Genomic DNA, 24,557 nt, shown 5'->3' on the forward strand with positions numbered 1-24,557 from the left:
ATTATGTTACATATATAGTAGTTATGTACAGGAGTGGATTTAAAGTATATTTACAGTGGGGTTCGTAGGAATTAATTTTATTTCCAGTAAATGTCTTAAGCACGTTCAATTACAGGATATATTATTTTTTATATTTATTAGGTGTTATTTTAATTGATTATTTGTAACTTATTACAACTCGTATTTACCCTATAAAACTTGACTGTTGTTTATTTACTTTTTTTCACTGGTTATTGGATAAATATGTGTTACAGATCAATTATTACCTGCTTCATGACGTGAAATGGGTGGGAGAAAAATAGTGGAGGTATGGTAAAATTGATTTAGATACAGTTTTAAAGTTTACTTAAATTTTTTGAAATCTATAAAAAACCGACACATACCCATACGATTTTTATAACGAATATTCAGTTACAGGTGGTAGTGTGTCGTAATATTATTAGAAAAATTGGTAAGTGTAATAAATCGGATTTAAAATTATTTTAATTCGTATATTTTCGAAAATAATCACCTGATATACAAAAAGTGAAAATAAAAAATTATTTTCAACCCTTAAATAATTTTGTATCTTCTTTTGGAATCGAATTAGTGTTTTTTTTTTATTTTTAATAGTCAAGTCAGAATGACTGGCTGAAATTATATGGAAATTATTCTGAAAAATAAGGAAAAAACTGTGGGCATAGTAAAAAAGTTGTCAACCCTCGGGAAGGGTATGAAAAACGTTCACGTTCCCCCTAAAACGTAACCTTCTACCCTTAGGACGGTTTAGAGTGCTAAAAAAGGAAAAATTCAATAAAAAATATGAAATTTTATTTTAGTGGGTGATTCAATATCGTAATGTTTCATGTTATTTTGTTTTTATTTTAATTTTCCAGTTTCTGATACACACTGAATGTGTTTCGCGTTAGATTTTAAATATTTAAGCGGTGCACAGACTGACACTAATAAACATAACCTCAATTGTGCGTATATATAAAGACATTTGATAATATACCAAGTGACATTTGACACACGGAAGCGGTGCACAGTGGTTTTTGAGTGCAAGTGACATTTGACACGTAAATAGATCCAAACGAACCTGATTGTCGATTAGATAAGGAAGTTAATAACTAGATCTTGTTATGGAATTTTAAAATGAGAAAATTTTTCCGTATATTCAGCTAAATTTTAGTTTTTTGTAATCAACCGACTGGTATTTCAGTATTTCACAAACTACAAAAAAGTGAGGTTATATTTTTGACGTTCAGCGAGTGAAAAGTAGAAAGTTGGTTAACCTGGACGTCGAGAGCGCGTCCGAGCGCCATCTTTATGTGCGTTATCACAGTTTCTTAACTATCTTTGGAAATCAGCGACAAGAGCTTACGTCAAAAGTTACGGCGGCCATTTTAAAATATGAAAACAGTGAGACTGGACTCAATTTATATAAACAATCTGCAATTTCTCTTGCTTTAAATATTATTCATCGACTAACTTGACACTAATTCGTTCAATAAAAAAAATTAACCGATATGGTTACCGTGTTTATATTTATAATTAACCATTTTTGCAATTCAAACATCTTTTTGAATCAATTTTTAACACTTCTATGTTAACTGTCAATAAAAAAATAGGTTTGAAATGATTTATCGACATGTTGCTAAAGTGATAGTAATTATGAAACAGATAACAATTTTTTTTATAAATTACCAGTTTAGTCACTTGATCAATAGGAAAATTTCACTGCTCTTATTAATAAAATCTAACATTACAATTCGAATTAGTTAAAAACTACTTTTCTAATAACCTCTGTATATACTGAACACAATGCTACCGCTACCCCAACACTCGTATTTAAACTATGTGACGATAACGTTTTCATTTTTTACTTCTCTATTTCTAATATAAATAAAATAAATATGAATTAATGTATTAAAATAAAAATACTTTTCAATCACCTCCCGTATACGTGTGTATTTAAAACCAAGCTGTCAAATGTCATTTTATCATTTTTATAAAACTCGTTGTTAAATACGAAGTATTAAAATGTCAATTGGTTTGTTACAAACTTTTTTTTTTTTCAGTGTCATTCACCTCATAAAAAATCTTTTATATTTCTCTGTTGTTTGGCCTAATTTTTGTTTAAATAGTCGTTGATTCATATCCAAATATCGCCTATTACATTTAAAAAATGTACGTCCTCATCTTCTCTGAAAACTATAGGTCATTTCGAGTCAAGGTCTCATCCATAAAAAACAGGACGGACTATTAAAAAAAATGTCAGACTGTTTTGTGACGTCACAAATTACACGGCACTACCTCATTTTATAGTAAAATGTATACAAACAACATAATAATAGATAATGTTGTTTTATTTCGCGTAAACGTCACTTTATGAGGTGATAAAATTTGACTAGGCCCTTCGAATAAAATGGAAAGGACCCTTGATTTCGAGTATCGTCGGCCATATTGTCGTGGTGTACAAATATTTTCATTTGTATATAGAAAATTGATTGTTTCGAACGCTTTTTTCATTGAAATTAGTATATTGACAAAAAAATGAAAATAAAACACCAATACTAGTAATAATTTTAATATAAATAATGGAATATTTTCCCCTTAAGACAATATGGCGGCCGGAAGTGACGTCATCCCGAAACGAGCTATTCGTTGTGTTTCTATTTTGTACAGTAACTTATATGAATTCGTTTAAAATAACGTCTAGACTCTAGACTATTGAAAGTCGCAGGTCTTTTTATAATACCGATCTTTTTTATTAATTTTCTTTTATGTTAACATTTAAAACAGAATATAAAATGGTAATGTGAATATAAAAGTAAAATAAATTTGATATTTGCAGCAATTGTGAATCGATTTGTTTTCTTAATTTAGTATAAAGGTGTCGCTGGTCAATAGTACACTGTCTAACGTAGGAATTAAAATCTGTTACGGCATAATTGAGAGTTGGCATTATTTCGAATTACTACACTGAGAAAACCGAAATTATAAACCGGTTAGAAAAAAATAAGATGTAAATAAACTATTATTGTTATTTTACCATGATTAAAGTTATTACGGGTTATAAATAGTACTCAAGTTGAATTATTTGATTTTAACTTTTGAAATTTTGTATAAATTATAAGAAATAATACGGCAGATAATATTTCGGGGATAATTCAAATTTTCTCGTATATTTGAACGTTTATCAACATATTAGTCCTACAATTAACAATACTATATTAATATTTTATAGTTTAGGATGATTTAGAATGTACTAGTGCTAATTCATTTTACACTGGATGTTTATTGATCATAAGATGATTCAATAATCAATTATTTGTCAAGGTACTTGTTTATAGTTTCACTATTTTGGTAGTCGGATAGCGACACGTGCTATACGTACTTTTTGTTTATTAAATCTATTAAATTTAAAATATCTATTCACGAAAATATCCATTTATTATTAATACCTATGCCGATGACTTCGAAGTTAGAAACTGACAAGTTCAGGCTCGTCGAAACCTACTTAAAATTGATGATCAGACGCTTTGACTTGAACCTTTTGACGTCATTACGCTGAATGTTTGAACTACGGCACTACGAGTCGTCCGTGTTGCCCAGATCACCGTATCCGGTTTAAGGAACAATTCAGGCTCGTCGAAACCTACTTAAAATTGATGATCAGACGCTTTGACTTGAACCTTTCGACGTCATTACGCTGAATGTTTGAACTACGGCACTACGGGTCGTCCGTGTTGCCCAGATCACCGTATCCGGTTTAAGGTACAGTTCAGGCTCGTCGAAACCTACTTAAAATTGATGATCAGACGCTTTGACTTGAACCTTTTGACGTCATTACGCTGAATGTTTGAACTACGGCACTACGGGTCGTCCGTGTTGCCCAGATCACCGTATCCGGTTTAAGGTACAGTTCAGGCTCGTCGAAACCTACTTAAAATTGATGATCAGACGCTTTGACTTGAACCTTTTGACGTCATTACGCTGAATGTTTGAACTACGGCACTACGAGTCGTCCGTGTTGCCCAGATCACCGTATCCGGTTCAAGGTACAATTCAGGCTCGTCGAAACCTACTTAAAATTGATGATCAGACGCTTTGACTTGAACCTTTCGACGTCATTACGCTGAATGTTTGAACTACGGCACTACGGGTCGTCCGTGTTGCCCAGATCACCGTATCCGGTTTAAGGTACAGTTCAGGCTCGTCGAAACCTACTTAAAATTGATGATCAGACGCTTTGACTTGAACCTTTTGACGTCATTACGCTGAATGTTTGAACTACGGCACTACGAGTCGTCCGTGTTGCCCAGATCACCGTATCCGGTTTAAGGAACAATTCAGGCTCGTCGAAACCTACTTAAAATTGATGATCAGACGCTTTGACTTGAACCTTTCGACGTCATTACGCTGAATGTTTGAACTACGGCACTACGGGTCGTCCGTGTTGCCCAGATCACCGTATCCGGTTTAAGGTACAGTTCAGGCTCGTCGAAACCTACTTAAAATTGATGATCAGACGCTTTGACTTGAACCTTTTGACGTCATTACGCTGAATGTTTGAACTACGGCACTACGGGTCGTCCGTGTTGCCCAGATCACCGTATCCGGTTTAAGGTACAGTTCAGGCTCGTCGAAACCTACTTAAAATTGATGATCAGACGCTTTGACTTGAACCTTTTGACGTCATTACGCTGAATGTTTGAACTACGGCACTACGAGTCGTCCGTGTTGCCCAGATCACCGTATCCGGTTCAAGGTACAATTCAGGCTCGTCGAAACCTACTTAAAATTGATGATCAGACGCTTTGACTTGAACCTTTCGACGTCATTACGCTGAATGTTTGAACTACGGCACTACGGGTCGTCCGTGTTGCCCAGATCACCGTATCCGGTTTAAGGTACAGTTCAGGCTCGTCGAAACCTACTTAAAATTGATGATCAGACGCTTTGACTTGAACCTTTTGACGTCATTACGCTGAATGTTTGAACTACGGCACTACGAGTCGTCCGTGTTGCCCAGATCACCGTATCCGGTTCAAGGTACAATTCAGGCTCGTCGAAACCTACTTAAAATTGATGATCAGACGCTTTGACTTGAACCTTTTGACGTCATTGTGCTGAATGTTTGAACTACGGCACTACGAGTCGTCCGTGTTGCCCAGATCACCGTATCCGGTTTAAGGTACAATTCAGGCTCGTCGAAACCTACTTAAAATTGATGATCAGACGCTTTGACTTGAACCTTTTGACGTCATTGTGCTGAATGTTTGAACTACGGCACTACGGGTCGTCCGAGTTGCCTAGATCACCGTATCCGGTTTAAGGTACAGTCACTGGACTGTGCGCCTCAATTTTCAAATATTTAGCGGATATAGTAGGAATCTGTAGTATCATACAATAAGATTGTGGAACTGAAAACACCACTAAATAAACTGATAATAGTTTGGTACTTATAAAAGGACAGTTTCTAGGCTGGTTACACCCTCTAGCGGTTAGATTGGAAGATAAAATGGATTTGAACAATCGAACGGTTAAAATTATCGGGATATAGCGTTAAAATCGATTGATTATAAAAGATAGTCTCGGGATTTGGTAATTTTAAAGTTGTTTGTTAAACTAAATCGCCTAAACTCGTCTTAAATAACGAAAAATTTCGGAAAATATTGGAACTATAACGTGAATCATGGAAAGAGCGCATAGAACACCAAAGATGTAGAATTTTTTGTCGTTTATACATATAAGGGCGTGGAGTGGGGAGTACAAGCTTTACTGCAGGTTAACCTCGAATTAATATTTTATTATTTTGACAATATTACCTTTAAAATAAAAGTTTATTTGCAACTTTTTATAAAGTGACTACTCGCATTTATTTTAATCTGATGTTCTCGAGTAAATTTCAAAATTCCCTTTTGGATTCTACATCTAAAAATGTGTTTTTTATGGTTTTAAAATTTCTATTTTTATATTTTCGCGTGTGGATAAGATTTAGTTTTTTTTTCGTTTTTATGGTAGAAATTAACATTCTAATAATATCGTTAACTAAAGTTTGACAGATTCTGGTTCTTAGTCTATAATCTAATTGGTCGAATTATCGTCTCGTATCGAAACCTTCAAACCCACTCTTGAATTCGCCTACTGCTTTTAGGTTAGGAAGAATATTATACTATTATCCAATAAAATGCTAATGCATCTAATAGACATTTGTTTTTTCTTAAAACTAATCTGATACTCTGATGAAACGATATCAATGTAACAAGATCAATTATTTGGTAAGTTCAGTTTTGTTTTATTTCCGAAAAAAAAAAAAAAAACGATCAGGAACTAATTTGTTTGATTATTGAAAAAATTGACGTAATTTTCGCTTTTAACATGACAAAAAGTTCGTTTTGCGACGCCAATTTCAAATTTTACAAACTTTTTTTGTCAGTTCAATGTCAAATGTCAAAAAAAAAGAAGAGGAATTGACATTTTTGATCGACTTTACATACTGTTAAAATATGTAAAGTTCCTCGCGACTCACCCTGTATTATTATAGTTATATATTGAGAAGAATTTTTTGTGTTGTTTGGTGAAAAAAAAATTAGTTTACTAATCAACTCAAATGCGTATTTATATGTATATATATACAATTATGAGCGGACGTGTACACGTCGTTCGAATAAACACTAATAATTGACAGTGATAATATTTACTTGAATCGTATAACCATTTATCGCTTTAATTGTTCCGAGGCGTGTACACGCCATCTTTATTTGTCGATACATAAACAGAATCATCACCAAGACGTTAATAATAAATCCTCGGTTAATATAATTTGAAATTGTTAAAGAATTCCATTACGACAACGTAATAATTAAAATCGGTTTGAAATACGGCGTGTACACGTCGCATTTGTATACAGGAGTATATTTTTTAACGAAAAAGTTAAAAGTTTTAGTACAAAAAACCGACGACATAACCTTGCCTGCGGATGGAACTGTCTTTGTATTGTTTGGAGCCGGTTCTGTCTTTTCAGTCCATTGTTTTGGTCGTTTTTTTGTACCGGGTGTGAAGTGATGGACCCATGGTTATATAAACACTCGATGGAAACATCTTCACGACGTGGAAGTGTCTTATCGGTCACGTGACTCAACTTCAAAATTAATAAAAATTAATTTCCCTGTTTTGACAGCTGTCACGTGCGAATGTCATGTGACTTAACTTCAAAATTAATGAAAAATAATTTCCCTGTTTTGACAGGTGTCAAGTGCGAATGTCATGTGACTTGACTTCAAAATTAATAAGAAAGAATTTCCCTGTTTTGACAGCTGTCAAGTGCGAATGTCATAATAGCGTATGCGTAAATTGTTTTTAATACGTATTTATAGGTTCAGACGTGTTATTTGCTGGTGATATCGATTAAAAACTCCAACTGTTTTCGAAATTCGATTTTTACTTTGTTTTTCGTCGACGCGATATATAAAGGCGTGGAAATTTATCGAAAATTTTTCGGTCGCGTGACTTAACTTCAAAATTAATAAGAAAGAATTTCCCAGTTTTGACAGCTGTCAAGTGCGAATGTCATAATAGCGGATGCGTAAATTGTTTTTAATACGTATTTATAGGTTCAGACGTGTTATTTGCTGGTGATATCGATTAAAAACTCCAACTGTTTTCGAAATTCGATTTTTACTTTGTTTATCGTCGACGCGATATGTAAAGGCGTGGAAATTTATCGAAAATTTTTCGGTCGCGTGACTTAACTTCAAAATTAATAAGAAAGAATTTCCCAGTTTTGACAGCTGTCAAGTGCGAATGTCATAATAGCGTATGCGTAAATTGTTTTTAATACGTATTTATAGGTTCAGACGTGTTATTTGCTGGTGATATCGATTAAAAACTCCAACTGTTTTCGAAATTCGATTTTTACTTTGTTTTTCGTCGACGCGATATATAAAGGCGTGGAAATTTATCGAAAATTTTTCGGTCGCATGACTTAACTTCAAAATTAATAAGAAAGAATTTCCCTGTTTTGACAGCTGTCAAGTGCGAATGTCATAATAGCACATGCGTAAATTGTTTTTAATACGTATTTATAGGTTCAGACATGTAATTGGCTGGTAATATCGATTAAAAACTCGAAAATCGATTTTTACTTTGTTTTTCGTCAACGTGACGTCTGTCATTTGTTCTATCTATCGGAAAGAGTAGATTCAAAAGTTGATAAAGTGTTTCGGGGTAATCTGAATAATCTCGAACGATGGCCAAGAACTTTTTCTTTTGTCGCAAATTCTTTTCTAAAGAAGAATTACATCATAGAAGTTTTTTTCTTCAAAACTGCGCAGGACGCGCGTATATGACAAGCGGAACGACTCCTAACCTCAAAACCTAACCCCAAAACTAAATATATGAGTAAATAAAAAAAATTGACTATGAGATATTTTTCGATTGTACCTCTATGTGTTTCATTCTATGGGATTTGTTTTTACATTTGATTTTTATTAAACGGATTGTCGTTAATAAACATTCATTGTCGTGCATTGATTGTATGTGGAGCTACTGATTTAGTTACATACAGTTATAAACTTTATGTGATGAAATTTACTGTGCAGGTGAATTATTATTATTTGTATTAACGAATTTTCGTTTACGAATCGCGATGTTTTTTGGTAACAAATCGGCTATATTTACGAAAATATTGAGTGTGAATTTTTTAAATTTGAAGGTTAGTCGACTAAATGCTTATTTTTATTCGTTTTTCTACTATTTTTCGTGAAGTACGCACTTTCGAGTGCGTAACACTTTTCTATTTACAAACTAATGCGTAAAGAGACTCACTTTAAGCACTAGTGCGTGGAAAAACGTATTATTAAGGTCTCTCCGTAGTGTAGTGGCTAGAGTACGAGGCTCACGTCCGGGTGGTCCCAGGTTCGAATCGCGCTGATGCCGTTTCTTTATTTTTCTTCTTATATAGTAATAATTATTTTTTGATCGCATTTAACATTTTTTAAATTTGAAGGTTAGTCGATTAAATGTTTATTTTTATTCGTTTTTCTACTATTTTTCGTGAAGTACGCACTTTAGAGTGCGTAACACTTTTCTATTTACAAACTAGTGCGTAAAGACAGTCACTTTAAGCACTAGTGCGTGAAAAAACGTATTATTAAGGTCTCTCCGTAGTGTAGTGGCTAGAGTACGAGGCTCACGTCCGGGTGGTCCCAGGTTCGAATCGCGCTGATGCCGTTTCTTTATTTTTCTTCTTATATAGTAATAATTATTTTTTGATCGCATTTAACATTTTTTAAATTTGAAGGTTAGTCGACTAAATGCTTATTTTTATTCGTTTTTCTACTATTTTTCATGAAGTACGCACTTTAGAGTGCGTAACACTTTTCTATTTACAAACTAGTGCGTAAAGAGACTCACTTTAAGCACTAGTGCGTGAAAAAACGTATTATTAAGGTCTCTCCGTAGTGTAGTGGCTAGAGTACGAGGCTCACGTCCGGGTGGTCCCAGGTTCGAATCGCGCTGATGCCGTTTCTTTATTTTTCTTCTTATATAGTAATAATTATTTTTTGATCGCATTTAACATTTTTTAAATTTGAAGGTTAGTCGATTAAATGTTTATTTTTATTCGTTTTTCTACTATTTTTCGTGAAGTACGCACTTTAGAGTGCGTAACACTTTTCTATTTACAAACTAGTGCGTAAAGAGACTCACTTTAAGCACTAGTGCGTGAAAAAACGTATTATTAAGGTCTCTCCGTAGTGTAGTGGCTAGAGTACGAGGCTCACGTCCGGGTGGTCCCAGGTTCGAATCGCGCTGATGCCGTTTCTTTATTTTTCTTCTTATATAGTAATAATTATTTTTTGATCGCATTTAACATTTTTTAAATTTGAAGGTTAGTCGACTAAATGCTTATTTTTATTCGTTTTTCTACTATTTTTCATGAAGTACGCACTTTAGAGTGCGTAACACTTTTCTATTTACAAACTAGTGCGTAAAGAGACTCACTTTAAGCACTAGTGCGTGAAAAAACGTATTATTAAGGTCTCTCCGTAGTGTAGTGGCTAGAGTACGAGGCTCACGTCCGGGTGGTCCCAGGTTCGAATCGCGCTGATGCCGTTTCTTTATTTTTCTTCTTATATAGTAATAATTATTTTTTGATCGCATTTAACATTTTTTAAATTTGAAGGTTAGTCGATTAAATGTTTATTTTTATTCGTTTTTCTACTATTTTTCGTGAAGTACGCACTTTAGAGTGCGTAACACTTTTCTATTTACAAACTAGTGCGTAAAGAGACTCACTTTAAGCACTAGTGCGTGAAAAAACGTATTATTAAGGTCTCTCCGTAGTGTAGTGGCTAGAGTACGAGGCTCACGTCCGGGTGGTCCCAGGTTCGAATCGCGCTGATGCCGTTTCTTTATTTTTCTTCTTATATAGTAATAATTATTTTTTGATCGCATTTAACATTTTTTAAATTTGAAGGTTAGTCGACTAAATGCTTATTTTTATTCGTTTTTCTACTATTTTTCATGAAGTACGCACTTTAGAGTGCGTAACACTTTTCTATTTACAAACTAGTGCGTAAAGAGACTCACTTTAAGCACTAGTGCGTGAAAAAACGTATTATTAAGGTCTCTCCGTAGTGTAGTGGCTAGAGTACGAGGCTCACGTCCGGGTGGTCCCAGGTTCGAATCGCGCTGATGCCGTTTCTTTATTTTTCTTCTTATATAGTAATAATTATTTTTTGATCGCATTTAACATTTTTTAAATTTGAAGGTTAGTCGATTAAATGTTTATTTTTATTCGTTTTTCTACTATTTTTCGTGAAGTACGCACTTTAGAGTGCGTAACACTTTTCTATTTACAAACTAGTGCGTAAAGACAGTCACTTTAAGCACTAGTGCGTGAAAAAACGTATTATTAAGGTCTCTCCGTAGTGTAGTGGCTAGAGTACGAGGCTCACGTCCGGATGGTCCCAGGTTCGAATCGAATTGATGTCAGTAGGCTTGCCCAAGTGCTTAAACCGCGCTCCTGTGAGTGCTGGGTAATCACAGATGACGTGACCTGCAGTTACATCCTTACATCCATGATACCCATGGTTATCCCAGTTGGATTTCGCGCCTATTTAGTTGGAGTCGAGCTCCACTAGCGAGTAAACCATTGAGAGATGCGATAGCAACAATTTTAGCCACACCAAGGATGGATTCAGGGCCCATCAGAGGGTTTACCAATCCCAGTCTGGCGAGTAGCTTTACAGATTAAAAAATCATAACAAGGACAACTTTCCAGTGTTTTGGCGTGCTAATAAAAAAAGTTTGGGTTACAAGTGATATTTTTTGTGGCGAAATTCGTCCAACACATGGACCGTGAAGCCGGTTTAGTGGATGCTGCTCAATATCATGCAAAAAACGAAGAAAATTGATGCCCAACGACATGCTGTGGACCATGCATTCAATTACTACCAAACTGGGCATTATATTGTTACGAACTCGTCCATCACATGGACCGTGAAGCCGGTTTAGTGGAAACGGTTGAATATCGCGCTAAAAAAACAGAGGAAATTGAGGAAAGCTGATGCCCAAAGACCGTTGGAAGACGTAATTGCAACACTTTTAGCTACACCAAGGTGTAGGTAAGGTAATCCCGAGAGCAATAAAACATTTAGCTACAGAACGTTTCAAGATAGGAATTTGTCTAAATGGGCGTGAAAATTTTGTTAATTTGATGAATGTCTCTTTCGCATTTCATATTTATGCGGAGATTTTCTCTAAAACGTATTTTCAACAAGCATAAATTTCAAGTCGACGCCGTTTTCTTTGCGGCAAACCTTTCGTTGAAATACCCATAAAAACAAACAAACGACTACATCGTCCCCGAAGGATAAAACTCCAAAATGGAAATAAAAAAACTGTACGATCGTAAAGAAGGACTATTTTATGTAATCATATATTCGCTTCATGGTTCGGTAAAGAAAAAAATTATAAAACACTTTTTGGTCACTTCTCTAACACGTCGTTTTGTGACAGAGACTAAGAAATAATCGAAACAATAAAAAATTGCTTTTCCACTTTGATATTTGTCTATTCGAGTTACGAATTGATGCGCTATCCACCGTATTTTCCTGATTTAGCCTCGTGCGACTCCTTTTTGCTTTTAAACTCACTCACGTGGCCGAAATTTCAAGCGAATGACGTCACCGACGCTTACTTAGCAGACCTCGAATCAAAATAAGACCATATCGAAAAATAAATCGACCTTGTACTCCAAATACTTATCGAATAACCCCCGTATGTGTTTTTAAATTTTCGTTAAAATTAGTTTATACTTTTATTTAAATAACTCCGTGTAGACACCATACTGGCAATTTAATCATTTCCGGTTGTCCAGAATATACAAATTTTATTATAAGTGAGGTTATGTACTTTTACAATAGTTTATATCGTGAATTACACGTTCTAAATATCGCTAAACTATGACTGATAAACTTTATCAAATTTATAACACAAACTCTACCATTTGAATTAGAAACATTCAAACTCAAAGTGAAAATCAAGACGCGCCCGATACACATATAGTTCAAAACTCTAACGAACCCCGTATTCAATGATTTAGTGCAAAATCTGGTATAAGTTATCTTATTACATACTTAATCTACATAATTCATTAACTAAAACACCCCGTATATTCTCTCCGGTTCCTATGGCAACCACTAAACCCATGTTAAAATCCCATTTCTATATTTTGTTTCATATGTTTATATGTCAAATTTCAAACATATATTTTAAACTAACCCTGTATACTATTATCTGTATTGGAATTGGAATTCCATACGATTGATTAGTCAAAAGTTTTTTGGTACATAATTAAAGTGACGATAGTTTAAAATTACTGAATTTCTGGCGAGTAATATTATAGACGCCATTTTGTCACTACGAATTTTGATTTTTTTAGCAAGTGCCGGTAATGGACCAACATCCGGATTCTCGACATGGACATCACCACGATCGAGCTTATGATAATCCCGTTTTCGAATCTCCCAGCAGGAAAATATCCGCAACGTCTGAACACACAGAAATAGGTCCTGTCAGAAAAAAAAGTATTTTATATAAACATAACGATATCGATATGTTGAGCTGTTCTGGTAGAAGCGGTAAGTTTAAAAAAATGTAACATAAATAGAAAGGACCAACCGAATTTGTTTTCACTAATCACATGATACACATATGTGATAATATCGTTTATCTGTTTAAGACACATCGAATTAGTAATTTTATTATTTATTATAAATATATATTTTTATGATTTTTAAAATAATAGAACAACAAATTTTAAAATAAGTATTAATACAAGTATAGATTGTGAACTATGGCAGGCACTTCCGTCGGCGGACGGCGAATGAAACGTTATTAATTAATGGAACTGTATTGGCATCGGCGTTGCCAGCTATACGTTTTTTACGTAAATATCCATGTTTTCGTCACTCTTAGCAAACTTACAAACTTCAGTATTTTTTTTTAATTTGTATAAATTTATAAAATAATATCAGAATCAGTATCAGAATAGCACACTAACTTTTTACAAAAAGTGCTTTAAAAACAAACGCAATTTTTTTTTCAATAAATTGTATTACAAAATTCCTTTCTCAAAATCCGAACTGGCAACACTGATTGATGTTCCGTTGCATGTAATGACAATTCGTTATCATATTTGTTTTAATTAAATTTGAACGTTTATGGTATTTTTATCTGTTATTTTGAACTGATTTTCTATCAAAAAAAATTTAGAATCAAGATAAATAATCACGAAAAACATATAAAAAGGTCTAAGAAGTTAAAATATATAATTCACTGTTTTCCACCTAAATGTTCATGAACATATTATGTAAAAGGAAGACATCTTGGCAACCGGAAACCGTTGTAAAAATATGACAGTAGGGTTTTCGATTATATCAACAAAATGGTCATAGTAAGTTCATAATTTCCATCATATTTTCAAAATTATATATGCGATTCATTCACGACTAAGAATTCAACTGTAAATTTATCAACACACCAGATGATGAGAGGTAGTCACAAAATCGTTTGTCACGCCATCTCTACTTCAAGCGGCCAATCTTAAATTTTAATTATTCTTACTAATCATAGGAAACTGTAACTTGATTTTTACTACGATTCACTAGGCGGTGCTGGTATAACAGAAATATGGAGATAGGATTTAATTATAGTCATAGTATAACTTTGTCTATGAAATTAATTAACTTATATATATATAGAATATATATAATATATAGAATTATTATTTCGTAATTTACTAATACGTGTAATATACAGTTTATTTAATCACGATTGTATTTTAATGTATCTATTTTAGAAAGTGGAAGACAAAATGGTGATTACAGGTTTAAAAAGAACTCGGAAACAGAATCGGTATATTCCAAAACAAGATTTGCCCCAGTTCATGAAGATAGGTAACAATTGAGACAAATTTTTTTATCGGAATTATAATTTTACGGTAGTATTATTTCTTTAGGTCGTGGTGGTACTTGTTCTGTCTTCAATGCCGATCTGACGACGGCCAACAATCGTGGAAACCCAAATTTTGGCACAAATTGTGTCCTTACCCTTTCTGTCCCACGTATCGACAATTCACAAGAATAATATCTATAAGTTTAATAGGAATCTTAACTTGGTGTTTGTTTTATTCGGTAGTAGGAGAAACGGCAGCTCCACCTGACGGTAAACTGTTCCAACTAATATTATTAACAATTGCTACTCATATCGGTGGATGGTTGATGAGTTTGACGACGTTGCCGGCTTTAGTGGGAATGCTTATAACTGGATTCATTTTTCAAAATTTGAATATCGTTAATATAGACGATTCGTTTTCTTATATATGCAAGGAATTGAGGTGAGAAATTTAATTTTTAATTGTTGTATATTGTATAGTACCGTATTTAATACAGTGACATCGATTTTGTTGAATTTATTTTTTATTTTATCATAAGAAATAGTTTTAACGAAGGTATATTTCGAAATATTAGTCGAACTTACAAATTTCAAATTATCCTTTAGACTTATGTGTCTACCCCGGAACCTAAACACGTTAGTTTGGCGTTTTCGAGGTCGTAGAATCCATTTATCCATATACCATATCTCGGTACTTACGATTTTATCGATAATTGTATAGGTTCGTCGTTTCGAATTGGTTTTATGAATAAAACGAAAGGTTTTAGTTTGGAGGGGATATTTTTTGGAGATGGAGACATGGCTTAAGACGTATAGTGAGAAAAAAATCGAAAATAAATGTTTTTCTTGTTTATTTTTGATCGAATTTTAATTACATTCAAGTTGTCGTACTGACACTTGACTCAGAAACGTATCCATGTTCTGATAAGATTAGGTTTACTTTAGCTTAAATTAAGTTTACTTTAGTTTAGATTAGGTTTACTTTGGCTTATATTAGTTTTACTTTAGATTATAATAAGTTTACTTTAGTTTAGATTAGTTTTACTTTAGCTTAAATTAGCTTAGGTTAGTTTCACTTTAGCTTACATTAGTTTTACTTTAGCTTAGATTAGGTTTACTTTAGCTTAGATTAGTTTTGCTTTAGCTTACATTAGTTTTGCTTTAGCTTACATTAGTTTTACTTTAGGTTATAATAAGTTTACTTTAGTTTAGATTAGGTTTACTTTAGCTTAAATTAAGTTTACTTTAGTTTAGATTAGGTTTACTTTAGCTTATATTAGTTTTACTTTAGGTTATAATAAGTTTACATTAGTTTAGATTAGGTTTACTTTAGCTTATATTAGTTTTACTTTAGATTATAATAAGTTTACTTTAGTTTAGATTAGGTTTACTTTGGCTTATATTAGTTTTACTTTAGATTATAATAAGTTTACTTTAGTTTAGATTAGGTTTACTTTAGCTTATATTAGTTTTACTTTAGGTTATAATAAGTTTACTTTAGTTTAGGTTTACTTTAGCTTATATTAGTTTTACTTTAGCTTAGATTAGGTTTAGTTTAGCGTAGATTAGGTTTAGTTTAGCGTAGATTAGGTTTAGTTTAGCTTAGATTAGTTTTACTTTAGTTTAGATTAGTTTCAATTTAGATTAGGTTATATATACATAGAAAAAAAGATATTTTTCTATGAAACTACGAATTTCCGATATATAGAAAATCGATAAAAGGATTATGAGACTTCAAAAACGCTAAATTAGCGTGTTGTGATTTTAAACGGGGCAGGAACTGAAGTGATAATCTATGAATTGAATATTTCCTTTTCCAGAAATGTAGCATTGGTCATTATCTTGATAAGAGCTGGTTTGGATTTAGATCCGAATGCTTTGAAAAGATTAAAATACACAGTCGTTAAAATAGGATTAGTACCTTGGTTAGTGGAAGGTTGTTTGACAGCAATCCTGTCAGTTTTCATTCTGAATATACCTTGGAGCTACGGTATTCTACTTGGTAAGTCTATTTCCATAGATAACATCGATTTTTTATTTACAATTTGAGCAACCAACTTAAAATTGTTTGTTAATAACTTAACCAGGTAAGTCAGTTCCCCCCATTCTTCGTATGTTAGAGAGAGAGAGAGAGAGAGAGAGAGAGAGAACCTCAAAAGTTTTCCTGCAAGAAATCACGTCGCACACACGCCATCTATTATAAGTGGACGTGACGTGGACGGATCATCTGATGGACCGAGGGATTCTAATTTTGTCGCACCAGCAGTTAATCTAAACGCACGTACCTTCGATAGCGATTGGGGTAGAGCTAGAGCTAAATTTTACATCTAGAATGTAGTCTCAACCACTTTATATTATGTCGATTTCCTTGGTATCGATTTTAAACGATGAATATTATGCTGTAGGTTCCCTCATAGCCGCGGTATCTCCAGCGGTAGTTGTCCCGTGTCTATTCAGACTCAGATCTAAAGGGTACGGTGTGGCTAAGGGTATACCCACATTGATAATAGCCATAGCCGGTATCGACGACGCAGCTTCCGTTGCCGCCTTTGGTATAACCAAAAGTATAATTTTTTCAAATAGTTCCTTAACGAATTTGATACTCATCGGACCGGTTTCGATAGTAGGCGGTACGTATAGATACGAAAAAGAAAAAAAAAACCAAAATACCGTTGGATTAAAAGTAAATTTTGCAGGTATTGGATTCGGCGTCCTTTGGGGTCTTCTATCTAACTTTGCGCCCGAAAGACACGATCCGTTTTTGGTGCCGTTGAGGATTTTGATGTTGTTAATTGGCGGTTTGATATCGGTGTTCGGTAGTGAGATGATCGGTTTCGGGGGTGCGGGACCTTTGGCTTGTGTGGCGACCGCTTTTTCTTCGATATGTTTTTGGTCGAAACAAGGTTGGGAGATCGAAGATAACGCGGCCGCTACGGCCTTCGAAATATTCTGGATGATATTCGAACCGATTCTTTTCGGTATTACGGGTACCGCCATCAAACTCGACCAACTGGAACCGACGCTCGTTTATTACTGCCTTGGGATACTGATCGTCGTTGTCGTTACCAGGATAATTATTACGGTTATCCTTGGAATCGGTTGTAATTTCAATTTGAAAGAGAAAATTTTTATAGCTCTAGCTTGTACGGCTAAAGCTACAGTACAGGTACGTTTCCTTTTTATTATTGTTATTATTTTTTTTATAATAGTTTTATGCATATACGTGAGTTGCTGTATATATTTGTGGATTTGGCAACAGTGTATCTTCCAGCATAAACTTGTCGTAACCTCAATTAAGAAATTTTGTTATTTGAGTGTGTTCCGTGAATATTCCATCGATGAATTCAATTCGAGTTGTCTCCGGCTCTAGGTTAGGTAGAGAATTTATTTAGGGTTAGGTTAGTAAGACATTTTCGTAAATATACATACCTATTTGATGATTTTGCCGAAACCATTATCCTAGACGCGAAGCCATCTTCTTTTGACACACCCTGTATATTATATAGCGTTGTAACTCCATCTGTCGGATTCGTACAAAACTGGAATAACGACATAAGCGATATTCATTTCAAAACAGTAGATCAGCAATACCGTTTCTAGAACGGAAGTGATATATACCCGCCATCTTGAACGTCATTTGTTACTGTCGTGTTCGCCAACTTCTATAAATTGTCTTGTTTACCGTCTGTCATCATTGGATGTCATCTGTTGTGTCCGCTATCTTGAATGACATCAGTCAAATGTCGTGTTCACCATCTTGGATATCATCTGTCAACTGTCATGTCCGCCATTTTGAATGACATCTATCAATTATCGTGTTTACCATCTGTCATCATTGGATGTCATCTGTTGTGTCCGCTATCTTGAATGTCATCAGTCAAATATCGTGTTCACCATTTTGGATATCATCTATCAACTATCGATTCCGCCATCTTGGTTGTCATTTTTCAATTTTCGTTTTCACCATATTGGATCTCATCTATCAATCCTTGTGTTTTCTATCTTGGATGTCATCTGTTGTGTCCGCTATCTTGAATGACATTAGTCAAAATGCCGTATTCACCATCTTGGATATCATCTGTCAACTGTCATGTCCGCCATTTTGAATGACATCTATCAATTATAGTGTTTACCATCTTGAGTAATCTGTCGTTACCGCTATATTGAATGTCATCAGTCAAATATCATGTTCACCATTTTGGATATCATCTATCAACTATCGATTCCGCCATCTTGGTTGTCATTTTTCAATTTTCGTTTTCACCATATTGGATCTCATCTATCAATCTTTGTGTTTTCTATCTTGGATGTCATCTGTTGTGTCCGCTATCTTGAATGACATTAGTCAAAATGCCGTATTCACTATCTTGGATATCATCTGTCAACTGTCATGTCCGCCATTTTGAATGACATCTATCAATTATAGTGTTTACCATCTTGAGTAATCTGTCGTTACCGCTATATTGAATGTCATCAGTCAAATATCGTGTTCACCATTTTGGATATCATCTATCAACTATCGATTCCGCCATCTTGGTTGTCATTTTTCAATTTTCGTTTTCACCATATTGGATCTCATCTATCAATCCTTGTGTTTTCTATCTTGGATGTCATCTGTTGTGTCCGCTATCTTGAATGACATTAGTCAAAATGCCGTATTCACCATCTTGGATATCATCTGTCAACTGTCATGTCCGCCATTTTGAATGACATCTATCAATTATAGTGTTTACCATCTTGAGTAATCTGTCGTTACCGCTATATTGAATGTCATCAGTCAAATATCGTGTTCACCATTTTGGATATCATCTATCAACTATCGATTCCGCCATCTTGGTTGTCATTTTTCAATTTTCGTTTTCACCATATTGGATCTCATCTATCAATCTTTGTGTTTTCTATCTTGGATGTCATCTGTTGTGTCCGCTATCTTGAATGACATTAGTCAAAATGCCGTATTCACTATCTTGGATATCATCTGTCAACTGTCATGTCCGCCATTTTGAATGACATCTATCAATTATAGTGTTTACCATCTTGAGTAATCTGTCGTTACCGCTATATTGAATGTCATCAGTCAAATATCGTGTTCACCATTTTGGATATCATCTATCAACTATCGATTCCGCCATCTTGGTTGTCATTTTTCAATTTTCGTTTTCACCATATTGGATCTCATCTATCAATCTTTGTGTTTTCTATCTTGGATGTCATCTGTTGTGTCCGCTATCTTGAATGACATTAGTCAAAATGCCGTATTCACTATCTTGGATATCATCTGTCAACTGTCATGTCCGCCATTTTGAATGACATCTATCAATTATAGTGTTTACCATCTTGAGTAATCTGTCGTTACCGCTATATTGAATGTCATCAGTCAAATATCGTGTTCACCATTTTGGATATCATCTATCAACTATCGATTCAGCCATCTTGGTTGTCATTTTTCAATTGTCGTTTTCACCATATTAGATTTCATCTGTTGTGTCCGCTATCTTGAATGACATTAGTCGAAATGTCGTCTTCACCATCTTGGATATCATCTGTCAACTGTCATGTCCGCCATTTTGAATGACATCTATCAATTATAGTGTTTACCATCTTGAGTAATCTGTCGTTACCGCTATATTGAATGTCATCAGTCAAATATCGTGTTCACCATTTTGGATATCATCTATCAACTATCGATTCCGCCATCTTGGTTGTCATTTTTCAATTTTCGTTTTCACCATATTGGATCTCATCTATCAATCTTTGTGTTTTCTATCTTGGATGTCATCTGTTGTGTCCGCTATCTTGAATGACATTAGTCAAAATGCCGTATTCACTATCTTGGATATCATCTGTCAACTGTCATGTCCGCCATTTTGAATGACATCTATCAATTATAGTGTTTACCATCTTGAGTAATCTGTCGTTACCGCTATATTGAATGTCATCAGTCAAATATCGTGTTCACCATTTTGGATATCATCTATCAACTATCGATTCCGCCATCTTGGTTGTCATTTTTCAATTTTCGTTTTCACCATATTGGATCTCATCTATCAATCTTTGTGTTTTCTATCTTGGATGTCATCTGTTGTGTCCGCTATCTTGAATGACATTAGTCAAAATGCCGTATTCACTATCTTGGATATCATCTGTCAACTGTCATGTCCGCCATTTTGAATGACATCTATCAATTATAGTGTTTACCATCTTGAGTAATCTGTCGTTACCGCTATATTGAATGTCATCAGTCAAATATCGTGTTCACCATTTTGGATATCATCTATCAACTATCGATTCAGCCATCTTGGTTGTCATTTTTCAATTGTCGTTTTCACCATATTAGATTTCATCTGTTGTGTCCGCTATCTTGAATGACATTAGTCGAAATGTCGTCTTCACCATCTTGGATATCATCTGTCAACTGTCATGTCCGCCATTTTGAATGACATCTATCAATTATCGTGTTTACCATCTTGGATGTCATTTGTTACGCCCGTCATTTTGAATCTGGATGTAATTAAAACATCGATGCTATGCTCGCATTTTGAGGTTAGTTTTTCACCTCAACTAGTGTTTCGCGTTTTTTTTTAATCTTCTGGTTTGTGTTTACATCAAAATGAGGATATTTTTCAAAATATATCACTTCTTTTTGGTGTATTCCTATTTTTAGTAAATTCTATTTTCTTCTAATTAACGATTACTACCAATAACATCATTTTACAAAAAACAATTTTTGTAAATATTTATTAAAAGTAAAATGGCTAATGACACTAATTTTCACACATTTCCATTTATCAGCAAGGAAATCTGACAACAGCGCTGTTGTTTGTTTCAAATCCAATTAGAACGATTATTCGTAAAAAAGAAGACGAGAATTTATATAGTACATGCATTAAAAAGTTTTGTGTGAATTTTTTTAATACTAATATAAGAAAATATTAATATGTCCACACACTGATCACGTGACAGAGAAATACACCTACGAACGTAACTTCCGGTAATCAGATCAGTTGACCTTGAACTTCCTCACAACCGTAACTACAGATCCTGTCGTTAAAAAGATTTTAGTAATTATACAGTTTTAAGCAATTAGTTTTTTTTTATTTGCATTCGGTTAAAAATACTGTATACTTTAATTATTTTTCGTAAAAATAAGCCTATGAATTTCATTTTGATGCATTTCCTTATAGTTAATTGATTACGTACATAGATAAATATACGAGGAATGGTCAAAAAGACGTTGAATCGTTTTTCTTTGTTTTGTCGTAGTATTCCGAATGTCGGAATGTACGTTTTGAATATATTAGTATTGGGAAAGGGAATTTACGCTATTTCTATGAAATAACCAACATGCAAGCCACCATTTTGAATAAGACAACTGCATGTCTTAGTTTCAGTTAAAATCGAAGTTAGCGTCATCTTTTTGACGTATCGTGTTTGAATTAGTTTGAAAACGTCAACTGTCATTGAAGATTTGTGGTTACTGTCAACCTCGCAAAAATTACGTCAAAATAATCGAATCAAAGTACATATTTAGTCATTTTTTTTTTCACTGTATTTTGCGATTACTCCTCGTAATTTATTTGTATACTATTTAATTTCTAGAAACTTCTAACTACTACAATATCTACGTTGTATAAAATCAACGTGATATTAACATTGCCAAATTGTGACTTCAATTCTTCCTTAATACGCAGCAACTGATAAATGACTCGAGTTACGTATTATATTCCCTACTTTATTGGTGCACTCGGCAACGTAGCATTCATTCCTGTTTATTCTTCTAGTAAATATCAATACGTGGAAGTTTGTATCAAATAAAAAAAGATTAAGGTTAAAATTGTTGTTTAATAAAATTAGTGTTTTATAAAATTTATCGATTTACGTTCAGGTATAATTTGTAGCAAGTGTTGATTTATATCTTGTTTAAATTTACGTTTTTTAAGAGATTCCACGTCATTAGATACACGTTGCCACCACAGTATTTGAGCGGGAATTTTAAACCGGCGCAGTTTACAAATATAAATTCGCGTCCTTGAAGCAATTTTGAGCGGGAATTTTGAAATTTCTATAAACCGGTGTATGATGTTTGAATTTTGTGATTTAATTTTTAGGCAGCACTAGGACCGGTTATTATAGGGATGGTTTTAGTCGATACACCCGAACACGAATTCGCTAATAAAGTATTGACGATGTGCGTTTTATGTATAGTGTTGACAGCTCCGACGGGCGGTATTTTGATAACGATCTTGGGTCCACGATTGCTTACTAAAACTAATTTTATACCCGAACCGGAGACGTGGAAAAGGAGTCACAGACCGTCGATAAGAGATATAAGTATAATTAACGAAGAAGATGAAAAAGAAACAAATATTTTTGCGGAATTACCTACGATTAGTGTTAAAGCGCCGCAGGATACTGTATAATTTGATATTTAGAGAAAATGGCTTCTCAGTGTAAGTTAGTGAAGTGGATATGGCAAGGGTTTTATGGATTCTCCAAATTTTTGGAAAAACGGTGACAGTTAGAGAGAAAAACTTCGGATGAAAGTTGTAGTACATTTAATTTTACACAAAAATTCTACTTTGAAGTTTTTTCCTATGACTGATATTTACAAAGTTAGGGGGGGCTAGAGTTTGGGGGGTGATAGTTGCAGGTTTAAAATTGCGATTTTTCCATAAAAATGTTCTGAAATTTCAATTTTTATTTTTTGCCAAACGGGAAAAATCATTCCCGCTTTTGATCGTTTTCATTTAGAAAATATTTAAAGTTTAGTAAGATGCAATTTTGACAAATTATTTGGTTATAATTTTTCTATAAACAATGAAGAAAATAGTCTGAAATTGAAATTTTGGATTATGAAAGAATGTTTAATTTTTTTTTTTGAAAAATTGCAATTTTTTAGTAAGTTATCAGTTTTTGGAGAAGTAACCTACAACCCTTAAGTTCTAGTCGCCATAACTTTGTAAATATCAGAAATAGGGAAAAAATGCATTGAATCATTTTTGTGTAAAATTAAAAGATCTACAACTTTCATTTGAAGTTTTTTTTCCTAACTTTCACCCTTTTTCCAAAATTTAGAAAAAACGCTTTTTACAAAATTTTTTCACCCTCACCCAGGGGATGATTACAAAACATTCAAATAATGTTATACTTGATGAAAATTATTGGGAAGTGCCATTAGAGTCGTTCAAATTGGAAATTTTCAAATAGTATACAGGGGAAAACAAAAAATGACTATTAGTATTTTATATAATTTTGAAATTGAATTTTTTTCATAAAAAATTGTTAAAAAATCGTCCCGAATTGAAATTTATAATTATTTAAACATGTCTGAATTTTTTTTTCAAAAAAATTTTATACCTTCATTAATTTTTAAAGCTTTAACTACCAACCCTTAAGTTCTAGTCGCCATAACTTTGTAAATATCAGAAATAGGGAAAAAATGCGTGGAATCATTTTTGTGTAAAATTAAAAGATCTACAACTTTCATTTGAAGTTTTTTTTCCTAACTTTCACCCTTTTTCCAAAATTTAGAAAAAACGCTTTTTACAAAATTTTTTCACCCTCACCCAGGGGATGATTACAAAACATTCAAATAATGTTATACTTGATGAAAATTATTAGGAAGTGCCATTAGAGTCGTTCAAATTGGAAAATTCCAAATAGTATACAGGGGAAAACAAAAAATGACTATTAGTATTTTATATAATTTTGAAATTGAATTTTTTTCATAAAAAATTGTTAAAAAATCGTCCCGAATTGAAATTTATAATCATTTAAACATGTCTGAATTTTTTTTTCAAAAAAATTTTAGCGCGTTAATATTTTTTAAAGCTATAACTACCAACCCTTAAGATCTAGTCGCAATAACTTTGTAAATATCAAAAATAGGGAGAAAATGCATTGCATCATTTTTGTGTAAAATTAAAAGATCTACAACTTTCATTTGAAGTTTTTTTTTCTAACTTCCACCCTTTCTCCAAAATTCATAAAAAACGCTTTCACCTTTTATTCAAAATCAAGACACCTCGCTAAACCAATAAAAATAAAATATTTTTTATCCATAACTGCCCGAACGGTCATTAATTTTAAACGTCCAAAATCACAAACAA

At 33.5% G+C, this 24,557-nt stretch overlaps 1 protein-coding gene across 5 annotated transcripts; it reads left to right on the forward strand.

Moving 5' to 3' along the window:
- Positions 1-386: 386 nt before the first annotated feature.
- LOC130897769 (sodium/hydrogen exchanger 9B2-like) lies at positions 387-24,390 on the forward strand. 5 transcript variants are annotated; one of them, XM_057806663.1, is made up of 8 exons: positions 387-451; positions 12,935-13,133; positions 14,354-14,450; positions 14,513-14,890; positions 16,269-16,450; positions 16,854-17,078; positions 17,145-17,614; positions 22,557-24,390. In XM_057806663.1, the coding sequence occupies exons 2-8, from the start codon at positions 12,947-12,949 to the stop codon at positions 22,866-22,868; spliced, it is 1,851 nt and encodes a 616-aa protein (XP_057662646.1). In that variant the 5' UTR covers positions 387-451; positions 12,935-12,946; the 3' UTR covers positions 22,869-24,390. The 5 variants fall into 5 exon arrangements, with proteins under 5 accessions (XP_057662646.1, XP_057662647.1, XP_057662644.1 ...); XM_057806664.1 differs by having other exon boundaries at positions 428-451; positions 12,939-13,133; XM_057806661.1 differs by lacking the exon at positions 387-451 and adding an exon at positions 5,982-6,266.
- Positions 24,391-24,557: the final 167 nt, after the last annotated feature.

Source organism: Diorhabda carinulata, chromosome 9 (genome assembly GCF_026250575.1).
Source record: "Diorhabda carinulata isolate Delta chromosome 9, icDioCari1.1, whole genome shotgun sequence".
NCBI classification, from domain to species: Eukaryota; Metazoa; Arthropoda; class Insecta; order Coleoptera; family Chrysomelidae; genus Diorhabda; species Diorhabda carinulata.